At 47.9% G+C, this 21,135-nt stretch overlaps 1 protein-coding gene across 1 annotated transcript in view; it reads right to left on the reverse strand.

The window, feature by feature from the left end:
* Nucleotides 1-297: 297 nt before the first annotated feature.
* arhgap9 (Rho GTPase activating protein 9) overlaps nucleotides 298-21,135 on the reverse strand; it is a 127,476-nt gene continuing 106,638 nt past the window's right edge. Inside the window, 12 exon segments of the mRNA XM_065002039.1 lie at nucleotides 298-1,754; nucleotides 3,636-3,741; nucleotides 9,075-9,206; nucleotides 9,848-9,901; nucleotides 11,836-11,913; nucleotides 12,488-12,586; nucleotides 14,383-14,502; nucleotides 15,076-15,193; nucleotides 15,720-15,818; nucleotides 16,489-16,584; nucleotides 16,700-16,787; nucleotides 16,933-16,994. Of these exon segments, the coding sequence (XP_064858111.1) occupies nucleotides 1,562-1,754; nucleotides 3,636-3,741; nucleotides 9,075-9,206; nucleotides 9,848-9,901; nucleotides 11,836-11,913; nucleotides 12,488-12,586; nucleotides 14,383-14,502; nucleotides 15,076-15,193; nucleotides 15,720-15,818; nucleotides 16,489-16,584; nucleotides 16,700-16,787; nucleotides 16,933-16,994 (1,245 nt within the window). The 3' untranslated portion in view covers nucleotides 298-1,561.

Genomic DNA, 21,135 nt, shown 5'->3' on the forward strand with positions numbered 1-21,135 from the left:
TGTACACTCAATGTACAGTATATTAATATTCCGGACATTGCTCGTTCTGATATTTCTTAATTTAAATTTTTTGGGGGGGATTTGTGTGTATTGTTAGGTATACTGCACGGTTGGAGCTAGAAACAGAAGCATTTCGCTACATCTGAGATGACATCTGCATAATATGTGTACGAAACCAATACAATTAGACTTGAGGTACATAATATAGGCATTCCATTGCTCTGTCATTATAACCGAACTAAGGTCGTTTTAAAGTCTGGATTCATTCTCCAGTCACGACACAAAGTCTGACAAGGATCACGTTTGAAAACTTCGCAATAACTTTATTGTAGACAGTTAATAGACAGTGGCACAAAGATTAAACCAGCTTGTTGTTGTCGTTGTGTTTGGCGGAGGCGAGTTGGGCTGTAGTTGCTACTACACTACAACAGGAGATAAGGAAACATACTGTACATTATCCATATGGGTTTTTCCTCCCGTTCCCGGGTCTTTCTCCGTGCCGTGGGATGAGGTGAGTTAAGCTGGTGTTGATACCAGGGGGTGTAACGCAGTTGACCTACCTATGTTTTTAACACTAGTTGATACTACAGGGAGTAAGTAAGAAGAGCGCGAGGTGAAGCTGGTGTCCCTTTCACAGCATGTCTGGTTCTGCCGGTTCTGGTCTCTGTGTTTGGCTCAGGCTGGGTTTGGGTTGTTGGAGGATACAGTACCAGAGGGGTTGGGTCCAAAGATGGTTCAGGTCACTGAGTTGGGTTCAGGCTGGTTGGGATGGGGCTGGATGGGCTCTAGACTGGGTCCTTGGGGCTGGGTGGGTTGTAGGTTCGGTGTTCTGTGCTGACTGGGTACTTGGGGCTGGGTGGGTTCTAGGTTTGGTGTTCTGTGCTGACTGGGTCCTTGGGGCTGGGTGGGTTGTAGGTTTGGTGTTCTGTGCTGACTGGGTACTTGGGGCTGGGTGAGTTCTGGGTTCGGTGTTCTGTGCTGACTGGGTACTTGGGGCTGGGTGGGTTCTAGGTTCGGTGTTCTGTGCTGACTGGGTCCTTGGGGCTGGGTGTGTTCTAGGTTTGGTGTTCTGAGCTGACTGGGTACTTGGGGCTGGGTGGGTTCTAGGTTCGGTGTTATGTGCTGACTGGGTCGTTGGGGCTGGGTGGGTTGTAGGTTCGGTGGTCTGTGCTGACTGGGTCCTTGGGGCTGGGTGGGTTCTAGGTTCTGTGTTCTGTGCTGACTGGGTCCTTGGGGCTGGGTAGGTTCTAGGTTTGGTGTTCTGTGCTAACTGGGTCCTTGGGGCTGGGTGGGTTCTAGGTTCGGTGTTCTGTGTTCTGTGCTGACTGGGTCCTTGGGGCTGGGTGGGTTCTAGGTTTGGTGTTCTGTGCTGACTGGGTCCTTGGGGCTGGGTGGGTTCTAGACTGGGTCCTTGGGGCTGGGTGTGTTCTAGGTTCGGTGGTCTGTGCTGACTGGGTCCTTGGGGCTGGGTGTGTTCTAGGTTCGGTGTTCTGTGTTCTGTGCTGACTGGGTCCTTGGGGCTGGGTGGGTTCTAGGTTTGGTGTTCTGGGCTGAATGGATGTCAGAGGGATGTAAAGTTGCTGGGTCTGAAGATACGGTCAAACTCATTGAGAATGAGCTCCACGGCCTGGTTCTGATAGACCATGTTGATGGCCATGTTAACATTGTCCCTCTCCGGACGCATTAGGGTGGGACCGAACACTATGCCGATGTTCTGGGTCGACATCCGGTTAGAGTCAGAATGTTCCATCACCCTGGGGGAGGGAGGGAGAGAAAGACAGATAGATTACTGATTATACAATATGGCTACAGGGTCTTTCTAAAGTGAATTAGCCTGACTCCTTCTGTGTCATTCCAGTGACCACCAATGACACACAGCTTCATCTCAGTGGTCACTGTTGAGAATCTGCTTGTCATTTTAATTATTCTTGTTGATTCACAGAGCAGCAGGACAGTGGCTACACTGGTGCTTATTTACGGGACGTTGGTGTGTGTGTGGACCATGTGTGTGTGTGTGTGTGTGTGTGTGTGTGTGTGTGGACCATGTGTGTGTGTGTGTGTGTGTGTGTGTGTGTGCGTGGACCATGTGTGTGTGTGTGGACCATGCGTGTGTGTGTGGACCATGCGTGTGTGTGTGTGTGTGTGTGTGTGTGTGTGTGTGTGTGTGTGTGTGTGTGTAGACACATACACAGGAATGGGTTAAAGCCACAGCATGAGGCATTCTTTTAAAAATGCCATTCCCACAGAGATCACAGGGGAGGAGGAGAGGAAAGGGGACAGATGAGAGAGAAAGGAGATGGGCAGAATGGTAATGAGGGGGAGGAGGAGGGAGGAGGGAGGGGGAGGAGGAGGGAGGAGGGAAGGGGAGAGGAGGTAAGGAAGAGAAGAGGAGGGAGATGGGTAGATTTATAGAGGAGAGAAGTAGATGGATGAGAAGCAGAGAGAGAGGGAGAAAGGGAGATGGAGACACAGTGACAGACAGACAGACTCATAGGAAACACACACTGGCACAAACATCAGACTCACGAACACAACACAGTCATTATTTTAGACCTGGGGACAGCAACATTTAAGTAGCAGAGCAGTACATGAAAAGTGATATTATTTTCGTTAACTTCTTCAAAATCCTAAATCCTTCACTCTGTCAACCTCATTGTCCTCTCTCAAATTTAACCCCCAGGTACCCACAGCACTCGCTCACCAATACTTCTTCACAATTTTCGTTCACATACTGGATGACAACTGCTTGGAATGAGGGTACTCCTCCCTCTAGTGGTCATTCATATTACATACTGCATATTATTTTTCTCAGACAGTAAAAGCTGATTCTTAAACAACTGATGTACAACTGAAGGACATTCAAAACAATTGAAAGATGGTGAAATGGAATTAGATTGGGGTTAGATGGGTCAGGTTTTTGAGGGTACACTGTGTAATGAGGGTGTTTGATGGTACACTGGGTATTGAGACAGAGGGTTTTTGAGGGTACACTGGGTATTGAGACAGAGGGTTTTTGAGGGTACACTGGGTATTGAGAGAGGGTTTTTGAGGGTACACTGGGTATTGTGAAAGAGGGTTTTTGAGGGTACACTGGGTATGGTGACAGAGGGTTTTTGAGGGTACACTGGGTATTGTGAAAGAGGGTTGTTGAGGGTACACTGGGTATTGAGACAGAGGGTTTTTGAGGGTACACTGGGTATTGTGAAAGAGGGTTGTTGAGGGCACACTGGGTATTGTGACAGAGGGTTTTTGATGGTACACTGGGTATTGAGACATAGGGGTTTTGAGGGTACACTGGGTAATGAGGGTTTTTGAGGGTACACTGGGTATTGAGACAGAGGGTTGTTGAGGGTACACTGGGTATTGTGAAAGAGGGTTTTTGAGGGTACACTGGGTATTGAGAGAGGATTTTTGAGGGTACACTGGGTATTGTGAAAGAGGGTTTTTGAGGGTACACTGGGTATTGTGACAGAGGGTTTTTGAGGGTACACTGGGTATTGTGAAAGAGGGTTTTTGAGGGTACACTGGGTAATGAGGGTTTTTGAGGGTACACTGGGTATTGTGACAGAGGGTTGTTGAGGGTACACTGGGTATTGAGACGGGGGTTTAACCCTTGGAGGTGTGGTGTCTCGTACCGTTTGAGATGGCTGAACATGAACCTCATGGTGTCTTGGTTGGGAGGAGGCATGCTCAGTACCAGAGACTTCAGACGGTCCACTTTATCCAGGTAGTCTGACATCTCTGGAACACACACACACACACACACACAGTAGGATACTCTCGTTACACTCCAGATCAGAATCTTCTAACTCTAGATAGGTAGGTTGTTTGTTTGGTAGGTAGGTAGGTAGGTAGGTGGGCAGTTAGCTAGTTCGGTAGTTCATTTGTTAGTTTGTTAGGTAGGTAGGTAGGTAGGTAGGGAGGGAGGTAGGTAGGTAGGTAGGTAGGTAGGCAGGTAGGTAGGTAGGTAGGTAGGTAGGCAGTTAGTTAGCTAGTTCGGTAATTAATTTGTTTGTTTGTTTGGTAGGTAGGTAGGTAGGTAGGCAGGCAGGTAGGCAGTTAGTTAGCTAGTTCGGTAGTTAATTTGTTAGATTGTTTGGTAGGTAGGTAGGTAGGTAGGTAGGTAGGTAGGAAGTTAGTTAGCTAGTTCGGTAGTTAATTTGTTAGTTTGTTTGGTGGGTAGGTAGGTAGGTAGGTAGGTAGGTAGGTAGGTAGGTAGGCAGTTAGTTAGCTAGTTCGGTAGTTAATTTGTTTGTTTGTTTGTTTGTTTGGTAGGTAGGTAGGTAGGTAGGTAGGTAGGAAGTTAGTTAGCTAGTTCGGTAGTTAATTTGTTAGATTGTTTGGTAGGTAGGTAGGTAGGTAGGTAGGTAGGTAGGTAGGTAGGTAGGTAGGTAGGAAGTTAGTTAGCTAGTTCGGTAGTTAATTTGTTCGTTTGTTTGGTGGGTAGGTAGGTAGGTAGGTAGGTAGTTAGTTAGCTAGTTTGGTAGTTATTTGTTAGGTAGGTAGGTAGGTAGGTAGGTAGGTAGGTAGGTAGGTAGGTAGGTAGGTAGGTAGGCAGTTAGTTAGCAAGTTCGGTAGTTAATTTGTTAGTTTGTTTGGTAGGTAGGTAGGTAGGTAGGTAGGTAGGTAGGTAGGCAGTTAGTTAGCAAGTTCGGTAGTTAATTTGTTAGTTTGTTTGGTAGGTAGGTAGGTAGGTAGGTAGGTAGGTAGGTAGGCAGTTAGTTAGCTAGTTCGGTAGTTAATTTGTTAGTTTGTTTGGTAGGTAGGTAGGTAGGTAGGTAGGCAGGCAGGTAGGCAGTTAGTTTGCTAGTTCGGTAGTTAATTTGTTAGATTGTTTGGTAGGTAGGTAGGTAGGTAGGTAGGTAGGTAGGTAGGCAGTTAGTTAGCTAGTTCGGTAGTTAATTTGTTTGTTTGTTTGGTAGGTAGGTAGGTAGGTAGGTAGGTAGGTAGGTAGGTAGTTAGTTAGCTAGTTTGGTAGTTAATTTGTTAGGTAGGTAGGTAGGTAGGTAGGTAGGTAGGTAGGCAGTTAGTTAGCAAGTTCGGTAGTTAATTTGTTAGTTTGTTTGGTAGGTAGGTAGGTAGGTAGGTAGGTAGGTAGGTAGGTAGGTAGGTAGGTAGGTAGGTAGGTAGGCAGTTAGTTAGCAAGTTCGGTAGTTAATTTGTTAGTTTGTTTGGTAGGTAGGTAGGTAGGTAGGTAGGTAGGTAGGTAGGTAGGTAGGCAGTTAGTTAGCTAGTTCGGTAGTTAATTTGTTAGTTTGTTTGGTAGGTAGGTAGGTAGGTAGGCAGTTAGTTAGCTAGTTCGGTAGTTAATTTGTTTGTTTGTTTGGTAGGTAGGTAGGTAGGTAGGTGGGCAGTTAGCTAGTTCGGTAGTTATTTGTTAGGTAGGTAGGTAGGTAGGTAGGTAGGTAGGTAGGTAGGTAGGTAGGTAGTTAGCTAGTTTGGTAGTTATTTGTTAGGTAGGTAGGTAGGTAGGTAGGTAGGTAGGTAGGTAGGTAGGTAGGCAGTTAGTTAGCAAGTTCGGTAGTTAATTTGTTAGTTTGTTTGGTAGGTAGGTAGGTAGGTAGGTAGGTAGGTAGGTAGGCAGTTAGTTAGCAAGTTCGGTAGTTAATTTGTTAGTTTGTTTGGTAGGTAGGTAGGTAGGTAGGTAGGTAGGTAGGTAGGTAGGTAGGCAGTTAGTTAGCTAGTTCGGTAGTTAATTTGTTAGTTTGTTTGGTAGGTAGGTAGGTAGGTAGGTAGGCAGGCAGGTAGGCAGTTAGTTTGCTAGTTCGGTAGTTAATTTGTTAGATTGTTTGGTAGGTAGGTAGGTAGGTAGGTAGGTAGGTAGGTAGGTAGGTAGGCAGTTAGTTAGCTAGTTCGGTAGTTAATTTGTTTGTTTGTTTGGTAGGTAGGTAGGTAGGTAGGTAGGTAGGTAGGTAGGTAGGTAGTTAGTTAGCTAGTTTGGTAGTTAATTTGTTAGGTAGGTAGGTAGGTAGGTAGGTAGGCAGTTAGTTAGCAAGTTCGGTAGTTAATTTGTTAGTTTGTTTGGTAGGTAGGTAGGTAGGTAGGTAGGTAGGTAGGTAGGTAGGTAGGTAGGTAGGTAGGTAGGTAGGTAGGTAGGTAGGTAGGTAGGTAGGTAGGTAGGCAGTTAGTTAGCTAGTTCGGTAGTTAATTTGTTAGTTTGTTTGGTAGGTAGGTAGGTAGGTAGGCAGTTAGTTAGCTAGTTCGGTAGTTAATTTGTTTGTTTGTTTGTTTGTTTGGTAGGTAGGTAGGTAGGTAGGTAGGTAGGTAGGAAGTTAGTTAGCTAGTTCGGTAGTTAATTTGTTAGATTGTTTGGTAGGTAGGTAGGTAGGTAGGTAGGTAGGTAGGTAGGTAGGTAGGTAGGTAGGTAGGTAGGTAGGAAGTTAGTTAGCTAGTTCGGTAGTTAATTTGTTCGTTTGTTTGGTGGGTAGGTAGGTAGGTAGGTAGGTAGTTAGTTAGCTAGTTTGGTAGTTATTTGTTAGGTAGGTAGGTAGGTAGGTAGGTAGGTAGGTAGGTAGGTAGGTAGGTAGGCAGTTAGTTAGCAAGTTCGGTAGTTAATTTGTTAGTTTGTTTGGTAGGTAGGTAGGTAGGTAGGTAGGTAGGTAGGTAGGCAGTTAGTTAGCAAGTTCGGTAGTTAATTTGTTAGTTTGTTTGGTAGGTAGGTAGGTAGGTAGGTAGGTAGGTAGGTAGGCAGTTAGTTAGCTAGTTCGGTAGTTAATTTGTTAGTTTGTTTGGTAGGTAGGTAGGTAGGTAGGTAGGCAGGCAGGTAGGCAGTTAGTTTGCTAGTTCGGTAGTTAATTTGTTAGATTGTTTGGTAGGTAGGTAGGTAGGTAGGTAGGTAGGTAGGTAGGTAGGTAGGTAGGTAGGTAGGTAGGTAGGCAGTTAGTTAGCTAGTTCGGTAGTTAATTTGTTTGTTTGTTTGGTAGGTAGGTAGGTAGGTAGGTAGGTAGGTAGGTAGGTAGGTAGTTAGTTAGCTAGTTTGGTAGTTAATTTGTTAGGTAGGTAGGTAGGTAGGTAGGTAGGTAGGTAGGCAGTTAGTTAGCAAGTTCGGTAGTTAATTTGTTAGTTTGTTTGGTAGGGTAGGTAGGTAGGTAGGTAGGTAGGTAGGTAGGTAGGTAGGTAGGTAGGTAGGCAGTTAGTTAGCAAGTTCGGTAGTTAATTTGTTAGTTTGTTTGGTAGGTAGGTAGGTAGGTAGGTAGGTAGGTAGGTAGGTAGGTAGGTAGGTAGGTAGGTAGGTAGGCAGTTAGTTAGCTAGTTCGGTAGTTAATTTGTTAGTTTGTTTGGTAGGTAGGTAGGTAGGTAGGCAGTTAGTTAGCTAGTTCGGTAGTTAATTTGTTTGTTTGTTTGGTAGGTAGGTAGGTAGGTAGGTGGGCAGTTAGCTAGTTCGGTAGTTCATTTGTTAGTTTGTTAGGTAGGTAGGTAGGTAGGTAGGTAGGTAGGGAGGGGTAGGTAGGTAGGTAGGTAGGTAGGTAGGTAGGTAGGTAGGCAGTTAGTTAGCTAGTTCGGTAATTAATTTGTTCGTTTGTTTGGTAGGTAGGTAGGTAGGTAGGCAGGCAGGTAGGCAGTTAGTTAGCTAGTTCGGTAGTTAATTTGTTAGATTGTTTGGTAGGTAGGTAGGTAGGTAGGTAGGTAGGTAGGTAGGTAGGAAGTTAGTTAGCTAGTTCGGTAGTTAATTTGTTAGTTTGTTTGGTGGGTAGGTAGGTAGGTAGGTAGGTAGGTAGGTAGGTAGGTAGGCAGTTAGTTAGCTAGTTCGGTAGTTAATTTGTTTGTTTGTTTGGTAGGTAGGTAGGTAGGTAGGTAGGTAGGTAGTTAGTTAGCTAGTTTGGTAGTTAATTTGTTAGGTAGGTAGGTAGGTAGGTAGGTAGGTAGGTAGGTAGGTAGGTAGGTAGGTAGGCAGTTAGTTAGCAAGTTCGGTAGTTAATTTGTTAGTTTGTTTGGTAGGTAGGTAGGTAGGAAGGTAGGTAGGTAGGCAGTTAGTTAGCAAGTTCGGTAGTTAATTTGTTAGTTTGTTTGGTAGGTAGGTAGGTAGGTAGGTAGGTAGGTAGGCAGTTAGTTAGCTAGTTCGGTAGTTAATTTGTTAGTTTGTTTGGTAGGTAGGTAGGTAGGTAGGTAGGCAGTTAGTTAGCTAGTTCAGTAGTTAATTTGTTAGTTTGTTTGGTGGGTAGGCAGTTAGCTATTTCGGTAGTTAATTTGGTAGTTTGTTTGGTAGGTAGGCAGTTAGCTAGTTCGGTAGTTAATTTGGTAGTTTGCTTGGTAGGTAGGCAGTTAGCTATTTCGGTAGTTAATTTGGTAGTTTGTTTGGTAGGTAGGCAGTTAGCTAGTTCGGTAGTTAATTTGGTAGTTTGCTTGGTAGGTAGGCAGTTAGCTAGTTCGGTAGTTCATTTGTCAGTTTGTTTGGTTGGTAGGTAGGCAGTTAGCTAGTTTGGTAGTTAGTTTGTTTGGTAGGTAGGTAGGTAGGTAGTTAGGCAGTTAATTAGTTAGCTAGTTCGGTAGTTAATTTGTTAGTTTGTTTGGTAGGTAGGTAGGCAGTTAGCTAGTTTGGTAGTTAGTTTGTTTGGTAGGTAGGTAGGTAGGTAGGTAGGTAGGTAGGTAGGTAGGTAGGTAGGTAGGTAGGTAGGTAGTTAGGCAGTTAATTAGTTAGCTAGTTCGGTAGTTAATTTGTTAGTTTGTTTGGTAGGTAGGTAGGCAGTTACCTAGTTTGGTAGTTAGTTTGTTAGGTAGGTAGGTAGGTAGGTAGTTAGGCAGTTAATTAGTTAGCTAGTTCGGTAGTTAATTTGTTAGTTTGTTTGGTAGGTAGGTAGGCAGTTAGCTAGTTTGGTAGTTAGTTTGTTTGGTAGGTAGGTAGGTAGGTAGGTAGGCAGTTAGCTAGTTGTTAGTTTGTTAGGTAGGTAGGTAGGTAGGTAGGTAGGCAGTTAGCTAGTTGTTAGTTTGTTAGCTAGGTAGGTAGGCAGTTAGCTAGTTGTTAGTTTGATAGGTAGGTAGGTAGGTAGGTAGGTAGGCAGTTAGCTAGTTGTTAGTTTGTTAGGTAGGTAGGTAGGTAGGTAGGTAGGCAGGTAATAGAAAGGGTCTATACTCACTGACGGTCTCTAAGATGTCTGTGAAGAAGCCGTAAGGAACCAGGGGTTCAGGAAGCTCTCTGAAGAACAGCTTCAGGGCTCCTGTGATGACATGGATGTCCTCCCACTCACTCTGTTCCAGGTTCAACTTCTCTATTGGTGGAGGGAGAGAGGGGTGGAAGGAGGGAGGGGGGAAGGAAGGAAGGAAGGAAGGAAGGAGGGAGGGACATGTGTGAATTTTACTGTTAAAACTCCCTCAGTACTGTGACTGACAGGTCGGCCGGCAGGCTGGCAGGCTGGTAGCTGTAGCAGAGAGAAAGTGTCTGTGAAAGTGAAGCGATAGTCAGAGGGCAGAGAGAAAGGCAAACACAATACGACCCTCCTGAACAATGTTTCTCAAAGTGTCACAGTTACATCTGTACACTCAATAACGGTGGTTCTTCAAGAGCTTGATTTAAGATTCTATCTACTGTCCAAATTAGTATCACAAAACATTGGTCAGGTGAGCTGGGCTAAGGTGTTCCACAAAACACAAGCTACAGTACTCTGTTTAAACCACTGGGTGACACCAATGGACCGTGTAAAAGGACACATAGGACTTGAATATATAGTTTAGTTTGATGCTGCTAAATGACTTAAATGTAAATGTAAATAGACACATGGAAAGTATCGAGACAAACAAACATGTGCTTTTGCATGTATGGAGTGAGTACAGTGCACACAGGTATGCAGATAGGCATTTGGATGAAAACTGGGAGCCATGTTGGCTCGACAGTCTCCATCTGTCTGTCTACCTTGTACCAACTCCGCAGGGAACATATAACGTCCGTCTGTAGTCACCGCTCGCTCTGCAAAAAAAACAACCAACAGTCATTTAGCCTACAAGGTCAAGCAGGTTGGAATCAGGTTACTCTCCTTCAGAGTGGAATCCTAAATTATGTCCATTATAAAGCACTCTGGGCTTAAAAAAAATAAATGTGTAGTGTAGGATGCTTTTCAGAACATAGCCCCTCCCTCTCTTCATCCCTTCCTCCCTCTCTTCACACCTCCTGCCCTTCTCCCTCCTCCCACTCTTCATCCCTTCCTCCCTCCTCCCTCTCTTCATACCTCCCTCCCTCCTCCCTCTCTTTAATAACTCTCTCCCTCCTCCCTCTCTTCATACCTCCCTCCTCCCTCTCTTCATACCTCCCACCTCCCTCTCTTTATACCTCCCTCCCACCTCCCTCTCTTTATACCTCCCTCCCACCTCCCTCTCTTTATACCTCCCTCCCACCTCCCTCTCTTTATACCTCCCTCCCTCCTCCCTCTCTTTATACCTCCCTCCCACCTCCCTCTCTTCATACCTCCCTCCTCCCTCTCTTCATACCTCCCTCCCACCTCCGTCTCTTTAATACCTCTCTCTCTCCTCCCTCTCTTCATCCCTTCCTCCCTCCTCCCTCTCTTCATACCACCCTCCCTCCTCCCTCTCTTCATCCCTTCCTCCCTCCTCCCTCTCTTCATACCTCCCTCTGTCCTCCCTCTCTTTAATACCTCCTACCCTCCTCCCTCTCTTTAATACCTCATACCCTCCTCCCTCTCTTTATACCTCCCTCCCTCCTCCCTCTCTTTAATACCTCCCTCCCTCCTCCCTCTCTTTAATACCTCTCTCTCTCCTCCCACTCTTCATCCCTTCCTCCCTCCTCCCTCTCTTCATACCTCCCTCCCTCCTCCCTCTCTTTAATACCTCCCTCCCTCCTCCCTCTCTTTAATACCTCCCTCCCTCCTCCCTCTCTTCATCCCTTCCTCCCTCCTCCCTCTCTTCATACCACCCTACCTCCTCCCTCTCTTCATCCCTTCCTCCCTCCTCCCTCTCTTCATACCTCCCTCCCACCTCCGTCTCTTTAATACCTCTCTCTCTCCTCCCTCTCTTCATCCCTTCCTCCCTCCTCCCTCTCTTCATACCTCCCTCTGTCCTCCCTCTCTTTAATACCTCCTACCCTCCTCCCTCTCTTCATACCTCCCTCCCTCCTCCCTCTCTTTATACCTCCCTCCCTCCTCCCTCTCTTTAATACCTCCCTTCCTCCTCCCTCTCTTTAATACCTCTCTTTCTCCTCCCTCTTCATCCCTTCCTCCCTCCTCACTCTCTTCATACCTCCCTCTGTCCTCCCTCTCTTTAATACCTCCTACCCTCCTCCCTCTCTTCATACCTCCCTCCCTCCTCCCTCTCTTTATACCTCCCTCCCTCCTCCCTCTCTTTAATACCTCCCTTCCTCCTCCCTCTCTTTAATACCTCTCTCTCTCCTCCCTCTCTTCATCCCTTCCTCCCTCCTCCCTCTCTTCATACCTCCCTCTGTCCTCCCTCTCTTTAATACCTCCCTCCCTCCCTCCTCCCTCTCTTTATACCTCCCTCCTTCCTCCCTCTCTTTAATACCTCCCTCCCTCCTCCCTCTCTTTAATAACTCCCTCCCTCCTCCCTCTCTTTAATACCTCCTACCCTCCTCCCTCTCTTTATACCTCCCTCCTTCCTCCCTCTCTTTATACCTCCCTCCCTCCTCCCTCTCTTTATACCTCCCTCCTCCCTCTCTTCATTCCTCCCGTACTTCCTCCCTCCCTCCCTCCTCCCTCTCTTCATTCCTCCCATACTTCCTCCCTCCCTCTCTCCTCCCTCTCTTCATCCCTCCCGTACTTCCTCCCTCCCTCTCTCCTCCCTCTCTTCATCCCTTCCTCCCTCCTCCCTCTCTTCATTCCTCCCTCCCTCCCTCCCTCCTCCCTCTCTTCATTCCTCCCGTACTCCCTCCCTCACCATGGTTGACTAGGAAGCGTAGTTTCTGGATGACCGCCAGGTTCCCACTCACTCTGTAGATACCGTCTGTCTCCAGACCTGAATAACAACACACAGGTAGGTCATGTAACCCTGGTAATAACACACCGGAACTCCATGTAACCCTGACAACAACACACCGGAACTCCATGTAACCCTGGCAACAACCACAGATATTTAAAACACTGTCTTAAAACCCATCAATTATAAACCAGTTCAATGTGATATAAATGTGCAGTTAAGATTATCCTCTGTTCACTTCCTCTTCCACAAAACATTAGTTTACCTACAGGGGAGTAGTACCAGAGACTGTACCTACAGGGGAGTAGTACCAGAGGCTGTACCCACAGGGGAGTAGTACCAGAGGCTGTACCTACAGGGGAGTAGTACCAGAGGCTGTACCTACAGGGGAGTAGTACCAGAGGCAGTACCTACAGGGGAGTAGTACAAGAGGCTGTACCTACAGGGGAGTAGTACCAGAGGCTGTACCCACAGGGGAGTAGTACCAGAGGCTGTACTGTACCCACAGGGGAGTAGTACCAGAGGCTGTACCTACAGGGGAGTAGTACCAGAGGCTGTACCTACAGGGGAGTAGTACCAGAGGCTGTACATTGTTTTATGTTTATGGCTGTACCTCTCCTCTCCACAGCCTCAGTGCAGAGCCTGACGAAACGAGGCACGTTGTTCTTCTCTCTCTCACACAGCATCTCTAGATGACAGCCAAACACCTGGTCTGTAAATGACAACAACAGCAGCATGTTTTAGAAGACTAAATATGATTTGGTCTAAAGAGATTTTACAGTCAACACTCACAGAACTGTGATCTGAGGTCATGAGAGACACGGACACATTCATAGATACCACACGACTTCCTTATTATTCGATGAAAACAAACACCAGAGGAATGTCGATGAACTGAATTGATGCCCAGTTCCATGGAGTTGAGCTGCCATGACTCTCAGAGGGTTGTGGCAGCTCAACTGATGGAAAGTGGTGTTGAGGGAAAAGCATGAGACATGATAAAAAACGATGTACACAAACAACAAGCGTGGGGTTAAAATTGGCATAAAACACACACATTTCTTTCCACAAGGCCGTGGGATGAGACAGGGATGCAGCTTAAGCCCCACCCTCTTCAAAATATATTTCAACAAACTGGCGAGGGCACTAGAACAGTCTGCAGCACCCGGCCTCATCCTACTAGAATCTGAAGTCAAATGTCTACTGTTTGCTGATGATCTGGTGCTTCTGTCACCAACCAAGGAGGACCTACAGCAGCACCTAGATCTTCTGCAACGATTCTCTCAGACTTGGGCCCTGACAGCAAATCTCCGTAAGACAAAAATAAATTGTGTTCCAAAAAAGGTCCAGTTGCCAGGACCACACGATACATACATTCCTCAGCCTAAACATCAGTGTAACTGGTAACTTCCACAAAGCTGTGAACGATCTGAGAGACAAGGCAAGAAGGGCCTTCTATGGCATCAAAAATAACATAAAATTCGTCATATCAATTAGGATCTGGCTAAAAATACTTGAATCAGTTATAGAACCCATTGCCCTTAATGATTGTGAGGTCTGGGGTCCGTTCACCAATCAAGAATTCACAAAATGGGACAAACACCAAATTGAGAGACTGCATCCAGAATTCTTCAAAACTATCCTCAGTGTATAACGTAAAACACCAAATAATACATGCAGAGCAGAATTAGGCCGATACCTGCTAATTATCCAAATCCCAAACATTCCTTAACAAAGCAATCACCTACAGAGAGATGAACCTGGAGAAGAGTCCCCTAAGGAAGCTGGTCCTGGGGCTTTGTTCACAAACACAAAAAGACCCCACAGAGCCCCAAGACAGCAGCACAATTAGACCCAACCAAATCATGAGAAAACAAAAAGATAATTACTCGACACATTGGAAAGAATTTACAATAAAACAGAGAAAACTAGAGTGTTATTTAGTCCTAAACAGAGAGCACACAGTGGCAGAATACCTGACCACTGTGACTGACCCAAAATTAAGGAAAGCTTTGACTATATACAGACTCAGTGAGCATAGCCTTGCTATTGAGAAAGGTCGCTGTAGGCAGACCTGGCTCTCAAGATAAGACAGGCTATGTGCAAACTGCCCACAAAATGAGGTGGAAACTGAGATGCACTGAAAACAAATGTGTGACCTGTTGCCACAAGAAAATGTCAACCAGTGAAGAACTAACACCATTCTAAATACAACCCATATTTATGTTGATTTATTTTCCCTTTTGTACTTTAACTATTTGCACATCGTTACAACACTGCATATAGACATAATATGACATTTGAAATGTCTTTATTCATTTGGAACTAGTGTGAGTGTAATTGTTTTTGTTCTTTCACTTTTGTGTATTATCTATTTCAATTGCTTTGTCAATGTAAACACATGTTTCTCATGCCATTAAAGCCCCTTAAATGTACTTGAGAGAGAGAGAGAGGGGGTGGGGGAGGGGGAGAGTGAGACAGAGACAGAGACACAGTCAGTGATCTCACCCTTGATGAGTCCTTTCTCTTGTAGGATCTGTAGTGCAGGTCTCTTGAGGATGAACTTCTTCAGTCTGCTCCGAACACGCTTCCTCTCTGAGTTCTCCACGTTGGAAGCAGAACGAGGGACTGCACCGGGAGGCAAAGAGGGAGAGAAATAAAGGAGGGAGGGAAGGAGGGAGGGAGTGGAGGAGGGAGCGAAGGAGGGAGCGAAGGAGGGAGGGAGTGAAGGAGGGAGCGAAGGAGGGAGGGAGTGAAGGAGGGAGTGAAGGAGGGAGCGAAGGAGGGAGGGAGTGAAGGAGGGAGCGAAGGAGGGAGGGAGTGAAGGAGGGAGCGAAGGAGTGAGCGAAGGAGGGAGCGAAGGAAGGAGCGAAGGAGGGAGCGAAGGAGGGGGCGAAGGAGGGAGCGAAGGAGGGAGCGAAGGAGGGAGCGAAGGAGGGAAGGCACCAGAAACAAGAAGTACAAGAAGAAAAAAAGATAGACCAACGTTATTGTGAAGATAAATAGACCACTGGGAGGAAGCACATGGGCAGCCACAGCAACAGCAACATCATCCTTGGAGCAATGGATGGATGGATGGATGGATGGATGGATGAATGGATGGATGGATGGATGGATGGATGGATGGATGGATGGATGGATGGATGGATGGATGGATGGATGGATGAATGGATGGATGGATGGATGGATGAAGAGACTCACGTGATGCCTTAAATCCTCCTCGACTGTCCTCCTCGTCTCCACTGTGGTCCAACATCTCCACACTGCCCGCCCTCCTCAGAGAGTACAGCAGAACATTGTCCAGGGGATTCTCCCGATCCTATAGAAGAGAAGACCATTTCAACTTGTACCAGACAACTTTGTTAACCATTTGTTAGCGCCCTGATGAAAAGCTAGATGCTAAAATAAGTTGGTGTTTGGTCATAAATAAAGGCTTTTAATTCCCTTCCATTGTCCTCCTAGAGTAGCTGAGTACAGTGGGGGCTGCTGAGAGGAGGATGGGCCATAATAATGGCTGGAACGGAGCGAATGGCATGGCATCACACACGAACAGGACAAATGGAATGTCTCACACCTGGAGACCATGTGTTTGATGTATTTGATACCATTCCACTGATTCCTCTCCAGTCATTACCACAAGCCCGTCCTCCCCTTTAAGGTGCCACCAGCCTCCTGTGGCTGAATATCTCTTGCAAACGGTTCTAAGAGCTCACACACACGCACACAAACACGCACAAACACATACACACGCACACAAACACACACATACACACACACACACATGCACACATGCACACATACACACACAAACACGCGCAAACGCACACACAGTGTGTGAAACTCACCAGTCTATCGATGACACTGTGGATGGTATTGAACCACTCTCTGATCAGTGAGTCTGTCTCTGACTGCAGTAGGAACTCATTCCCTGTCACCGTCCTCAGCTACCACACAAACAGACAAAGTGGTTAGTCCCAAATCACAGACTACTTCACCAGGTACTGTACTACTTCTTACTACTAATTCTTCAGTCAATTCGGGCTCCCGAGTGGCACAGCGGTCTAAGGCACTGCATCTCAGTGCTAGAGGTATCACTACATTCCCTGGTTCAAATCCAGGCTTTATCACATCTGGCCGTGATTGGGAGTCCCATAGGGCGGCGCACAATTGGACCAGCGTCGCCAGGTTTGGCCGGGGTAGGCTGTCATAGAAAATAAGTATTTGTTCTTAATTAACTGACTTGCCTAGTTAAATAAAGGATAAATAAAATAACAATACAATTTGGGAAATTAATTCAAATAACAATTCTGGAAATACAAAATATGCATTGTATTTTAAGGCATGTATTGAATTGTCTGGAACCCCGGTGCTCATAGAGTCCTGTTGCAACACCCAGCCTACAGTCAGATACTGAACTTCCTCTCAAGAGGACGTGAGAATGTTTTTTTCACAGAAAAATCACTAGAGCAGCTCTCTCTCTCTCTCAGTGAGACTAAAATAGACACATTTGACTTCCCTAAAATACAGGGTGAAATAAAGTATCTTAAAATGTCTATGAAATAATATAGAAATAAGACAACGGTGGTTTGAGGTCCCTCCTGGTGTGTGTCTGACCTTGAAGACGTTCTTCTTGCTGGACAGGTCATTGGTCCACTGCACCACAGCTCCTCTCAGGTCTACACTGCTCTCCGGACGACTGTTGCCTGGTTTCTGGAGACCAATAAGAAAGCAGTCTTGAGACGTTTAAAAAAAAAAATAATAATAATACAATTTTTTTTTAAATTTAAACTCCATCTATGATAGTTAAACTCAAGGACTATCTTACCCAGCTGGAGGGGGTCTGGGATTTGGGATCCTTGAAGAACACCAGACTGTTCCCGACCAGAACCACCCACGACGGATTCCAGTTCTTCCTAAACACACACACACACACACAGACACACACACACACACACACACACACACACACAGGGTGACGTTCACGGTTCCCACCACACCTATACAGTAGATACAGGGTGTAGAAGATGAGGTATCTTCTTCATATCGCGAACAGTCTACCTCAGTTTCCGGCCTCCCTCTGCTATCTTAGTCTTGTTCAGCAGACCTGCCTTTTCCAGCTCCTGAGGAAGGAAGCAGGGGAGATGAACTGTTGGTTCAGAGGGCTAATTCACTGGCTGCTCTGATGACCCACGTTGGTGCCACACAGGAAGTTAAACATTTACAGCAACAACCTAGGGAATGAGTTGCAAATTTCACTAGAACCATGGATGGAGAGTGGGACAGGTGTTACAGATAGGAGACAGCGGAGACAGATGGGAGACAGAGGGACAGATGGGAGACAGAGGGACAGATGGGAGACAGAGGGACAGATGGGAGACAGAGGGACAGATGGGAGACAGAGGGACAGATGGGAGACAGATGGGAGACAGAGGGACAGATGGGAGACAGAGGGACAGTTGGGAGACAGATGGGAGACAGATGGGAGACAGAGGGACAGATGAGAGACAGAGGGACAGATGAGAGACAGAGGGACAGATGGGAGACAGAGGGACAGATGAGAGACAGAGGGACAGATGGGAGACAGAGGGACAGATGGGAGACAGAGGGACAGATGGGAGACAGATGGGAGACAGAGGGACAGATGGGAGACAGATGGGAGACAGAGGGACAGATGGGAGACAGATGGACAGATGGGAGACAGAGGGACAGATGGGAGACAGAGGGACAGATGGGGGACAGATGGGAGACAGATGAGAGACAGAGGGACAGATGGGAGACAGAGGGACAGATGGGAGAAAGAGGGACAGATGGGAGACAGAGGGACAGATGGGAGACAGAGGGACAGATGAGAGACAGAGGGACAGATGGGAGACAGAGGGACAGATGAGAGACAGAGGGACAGATGGGAGACAGAGGGACAGATGGGAGACAGAGGGACAGATGGGAGACAGAGGGACAGATGGGAGACAGAGGGACAGATGGGAGACAGATGGGAGACAGAGGGACAGATGGGAGACAGAGGGACAGTTGGGAGACAGATGGGAGACAGATGGGAGACAGAGGGACAGATGAGAGACAGAGGGACAGATGAGAGACAGAGGGACAGATGGAGAGACAGAGAGGACAGATGGGAGACAGAGGGAGACAGAGGGACAGATGGGAGACAGATGGGAGGGACAGATGGGAGACAGAGGGACAGATGGGAGACAGACAGATGGGAGACAGAGGGACAGATGGGAGACAGAGGGATGGGGGACAGAGGGACAGATGGGAGACAGAGGGACAGATGGGAGACAGATGGACAGATGGGGGACAGAGGGACAGATGGGAGACAGAGGGACAGATGGGACAGAGGGACAGATGAGAGACAGAGGGACAGAGGGACAGAGGGACAGATGGAGACAGAGGGACAGATGGGAGACAGAGGGACAGATGGGAGACAGAGGGACAGATGGGAGAGGGACAGATGGGAGACAGAGGGAGACAGATGGGAGACAGAGGGACAGATGGGAGACAGAGGGAGACAGATGGGACAGATGGGAGACAGAGGACAGAGACAGACAGATGGACAGATGGGAGACAGAGGACAGACAGAGGAGACAGATGGGAGACAGAGGGACAGATGGGAGACAGAGGAGACAGATGGGAGACAGAGGACAGATGGGAGACAGAGGGACAGATGGGAGACAGAGGGACAGATGGGAGACAGAGGGACAGATGGGAGACAGAGGGACAGATGGGAGACAGAGACACAGATGGGAGACAGATGGGAGACAGAGGGACAGATGGGAGACAGATGGACAGATGGGAGACAGAGGGACAGATGGGAGACAGAGGGACAGATGACAGAGGGACAGATGGGAGACAGATGGGAGACAGACAGATGGGAGACAGATGGACAGATGGGAGACAGAGGACAGGATGGGAGACAGAGGGACAGATGAGAGACAGATGGGAGACAGATGGGAGAGAGAGGGACAGATGACAGGAGACAGAGGGACAGATGGGAGACAGAGGGACAGATGGGAGACAGATGGGACAGAGGGAGACAGAGGGACAGATGGGACAGATGGGAGACAGAGGGACAGATGAGACAGATGGGAGACAGATGGGAGACAGAGGACAGATGGGAGACAGAGGACAGATGGGAGACAGATGGACAGACAGATGGGAGACAGATGGAGAGACAGATGGACAGAGGGACAGATGGGAGACAGAGGGACAGATGGGAGACAGAGGGACAGATGGGAGACAGACAGATGGGAGACAGAGGACAGATGGGAGACAGATGGGAGACAGAGGGACAGATGGGAGACAGAGGGACAGATGGGAGACAGAGACAGATGGGAGACAGAGGGACAGATGGAGAGACAGATGAGAGAGACAGAGGGACAGATGGGAGACAGAGGGACAGATGGGAGACAGAGATGACAGAGAGAGGACAGACAGATGACAGATGAGGGACAGAGGGACAGACAGATGGGAGACAGATGGGAGACAGATGGACAGATGGGAGACAGAGGGACAGATGGGAGACAGAGGGACAGATGAGAGACAGAGGGACAGATGGGAGACAGATGGGAGACAGAGGGACAGATGGGAGACAGAGGGACAGATGGGAGACAGAGGGACAGATGGGAGACAGAGGGACAGATGGGAGACAGATGGGAGACAGAGGGACAGATGGGAGACAGAGGGACAGATGGGAGACAGAGGACAGAGGGAGATGGGAGACAGAGGACAGATGGGAGACAGAGAGACAGAGATGGGAGACAGAGGGACAGATGGGAGACAGAGAGGACAGAGACAGAGGGAGACAGAGGGACAGAGACAGAGACAGATGGGAGACAGGGACAGAGAGACAGAGGGACAGAGAGACAGAGGACAGAGAGACAGAGGACAGAGACAGAGGGACAGATGGGAGACAGAGGACAGATGGGAGACAGATGGGAGACAGAGGGACAGATGGGAGACAGAGGGACAGAGGGACAGAGGACAGATGGGAGACAGAGGGACAGATGGGAGACAGAGAGACAGAGGGAGACAGAGAGACAGAGAGACAGAGGGACAGAGGGAGACAGATGACAGACAGAGGACAGAGGACAGATGGGAGACAGAGGACAGAGATGAGATGGGAGACAGATGGGAGACAGAGGGACAGATGGGAGACAGAGGACAGATGGGAGACAGACAGAGGACAGATGGAGACAGAGGACAGATGGGAGACAGAGGGACAGATGGGAGACAGACAGGGAGACAGGGAGACAGAGAGACAGAGAGACAGAGGGACAGATGAGAGACAGATGGACAGAGGGAGACAGAGGGACAGATGGGAGACAGAGGGACAGATGGGAGAGATGGACAGAGGGAGAGAGGGACATGGGATGAGGGACAGATGAGACAGAGGGACAGATGGGAGACAGAGACAGAGGGAGAGGGACAGATGGGACAGAGAGAGACAGATGGATGGGAGACAGAGGGACAGATGGGAGACAGAGGGACAGATGGGAGACAGAGACACAGATGGGAGACAGAGAGACAGAGAGGACAGAGAGACAGATGGGAGACAGAGAGACAGATGGGAGACAGAGGACAGATGAGACAGATGGGAGACAGATGGACAGATGGAGAGACAGATGGGAGACAGAGGGACAGATGGGAGAGAGACAGAGAGACAGAGGGACAGAGAGACAGAGGACAGATGGGAGACAGAGAGACAGATGGGAGACAGAGGGACAGAGGGAGACAGAGGGACAGATGGGAGACAGAGAGGACAGAGACAGAGGGACAGATGGGAGACAGAGGACAGATGGGAGACAGATGGGAGACAGAGGGACAGAGACAGAGGGACAGATGGGACAGAGGACAGAGAGACAGATGGGAGACAGAGGGACAGAGGGACAGATGGAGAGACAGAGGGGAGACAGAGGACAGATGGGAGACAGAGGGACAGATGGGACAGAGAGGAGAGGGACAGAGGGAGACAGAGACAGAGAGACAGAGAGACAGAGGACAGAGAGACAGAGGGACAGATGGGAGACAGATGGACAGACAGATGGGAGACAGAGGGAGACAGATGAGAGACAGAGGGACAGATGGGAGACAGAGGGACAGATGGGAGACAGAGACAGAGGGAGACAGATGGGAGATGGGAGACAGAGGGACAGATGGAGAGACAGAGGGAGACAGAGAGACAGAGAGACAGAGAGGGACAGATGGGAGATGGGAGACAGAGGGACAGATGGAGACAGAGGGACAGAG

Source organism: Oncorhynchus nerka, linkage group LG15 (genome assembly GCF_034236695.1).
Source record: "Oncorhynchus nerka isolate Pitt River linkage group LG15, Oner_Uvic_2.0, whole genome shotgun sequence".
In the NCBI taxonomy this organism is placed as follows: domain Eukaryota; kingdom Metazoa; phylum Chordata; class Actinopteri; order Salmoniformes; family Salmonidae; genus Oncorhynchus; species Oncorhynchus nerka.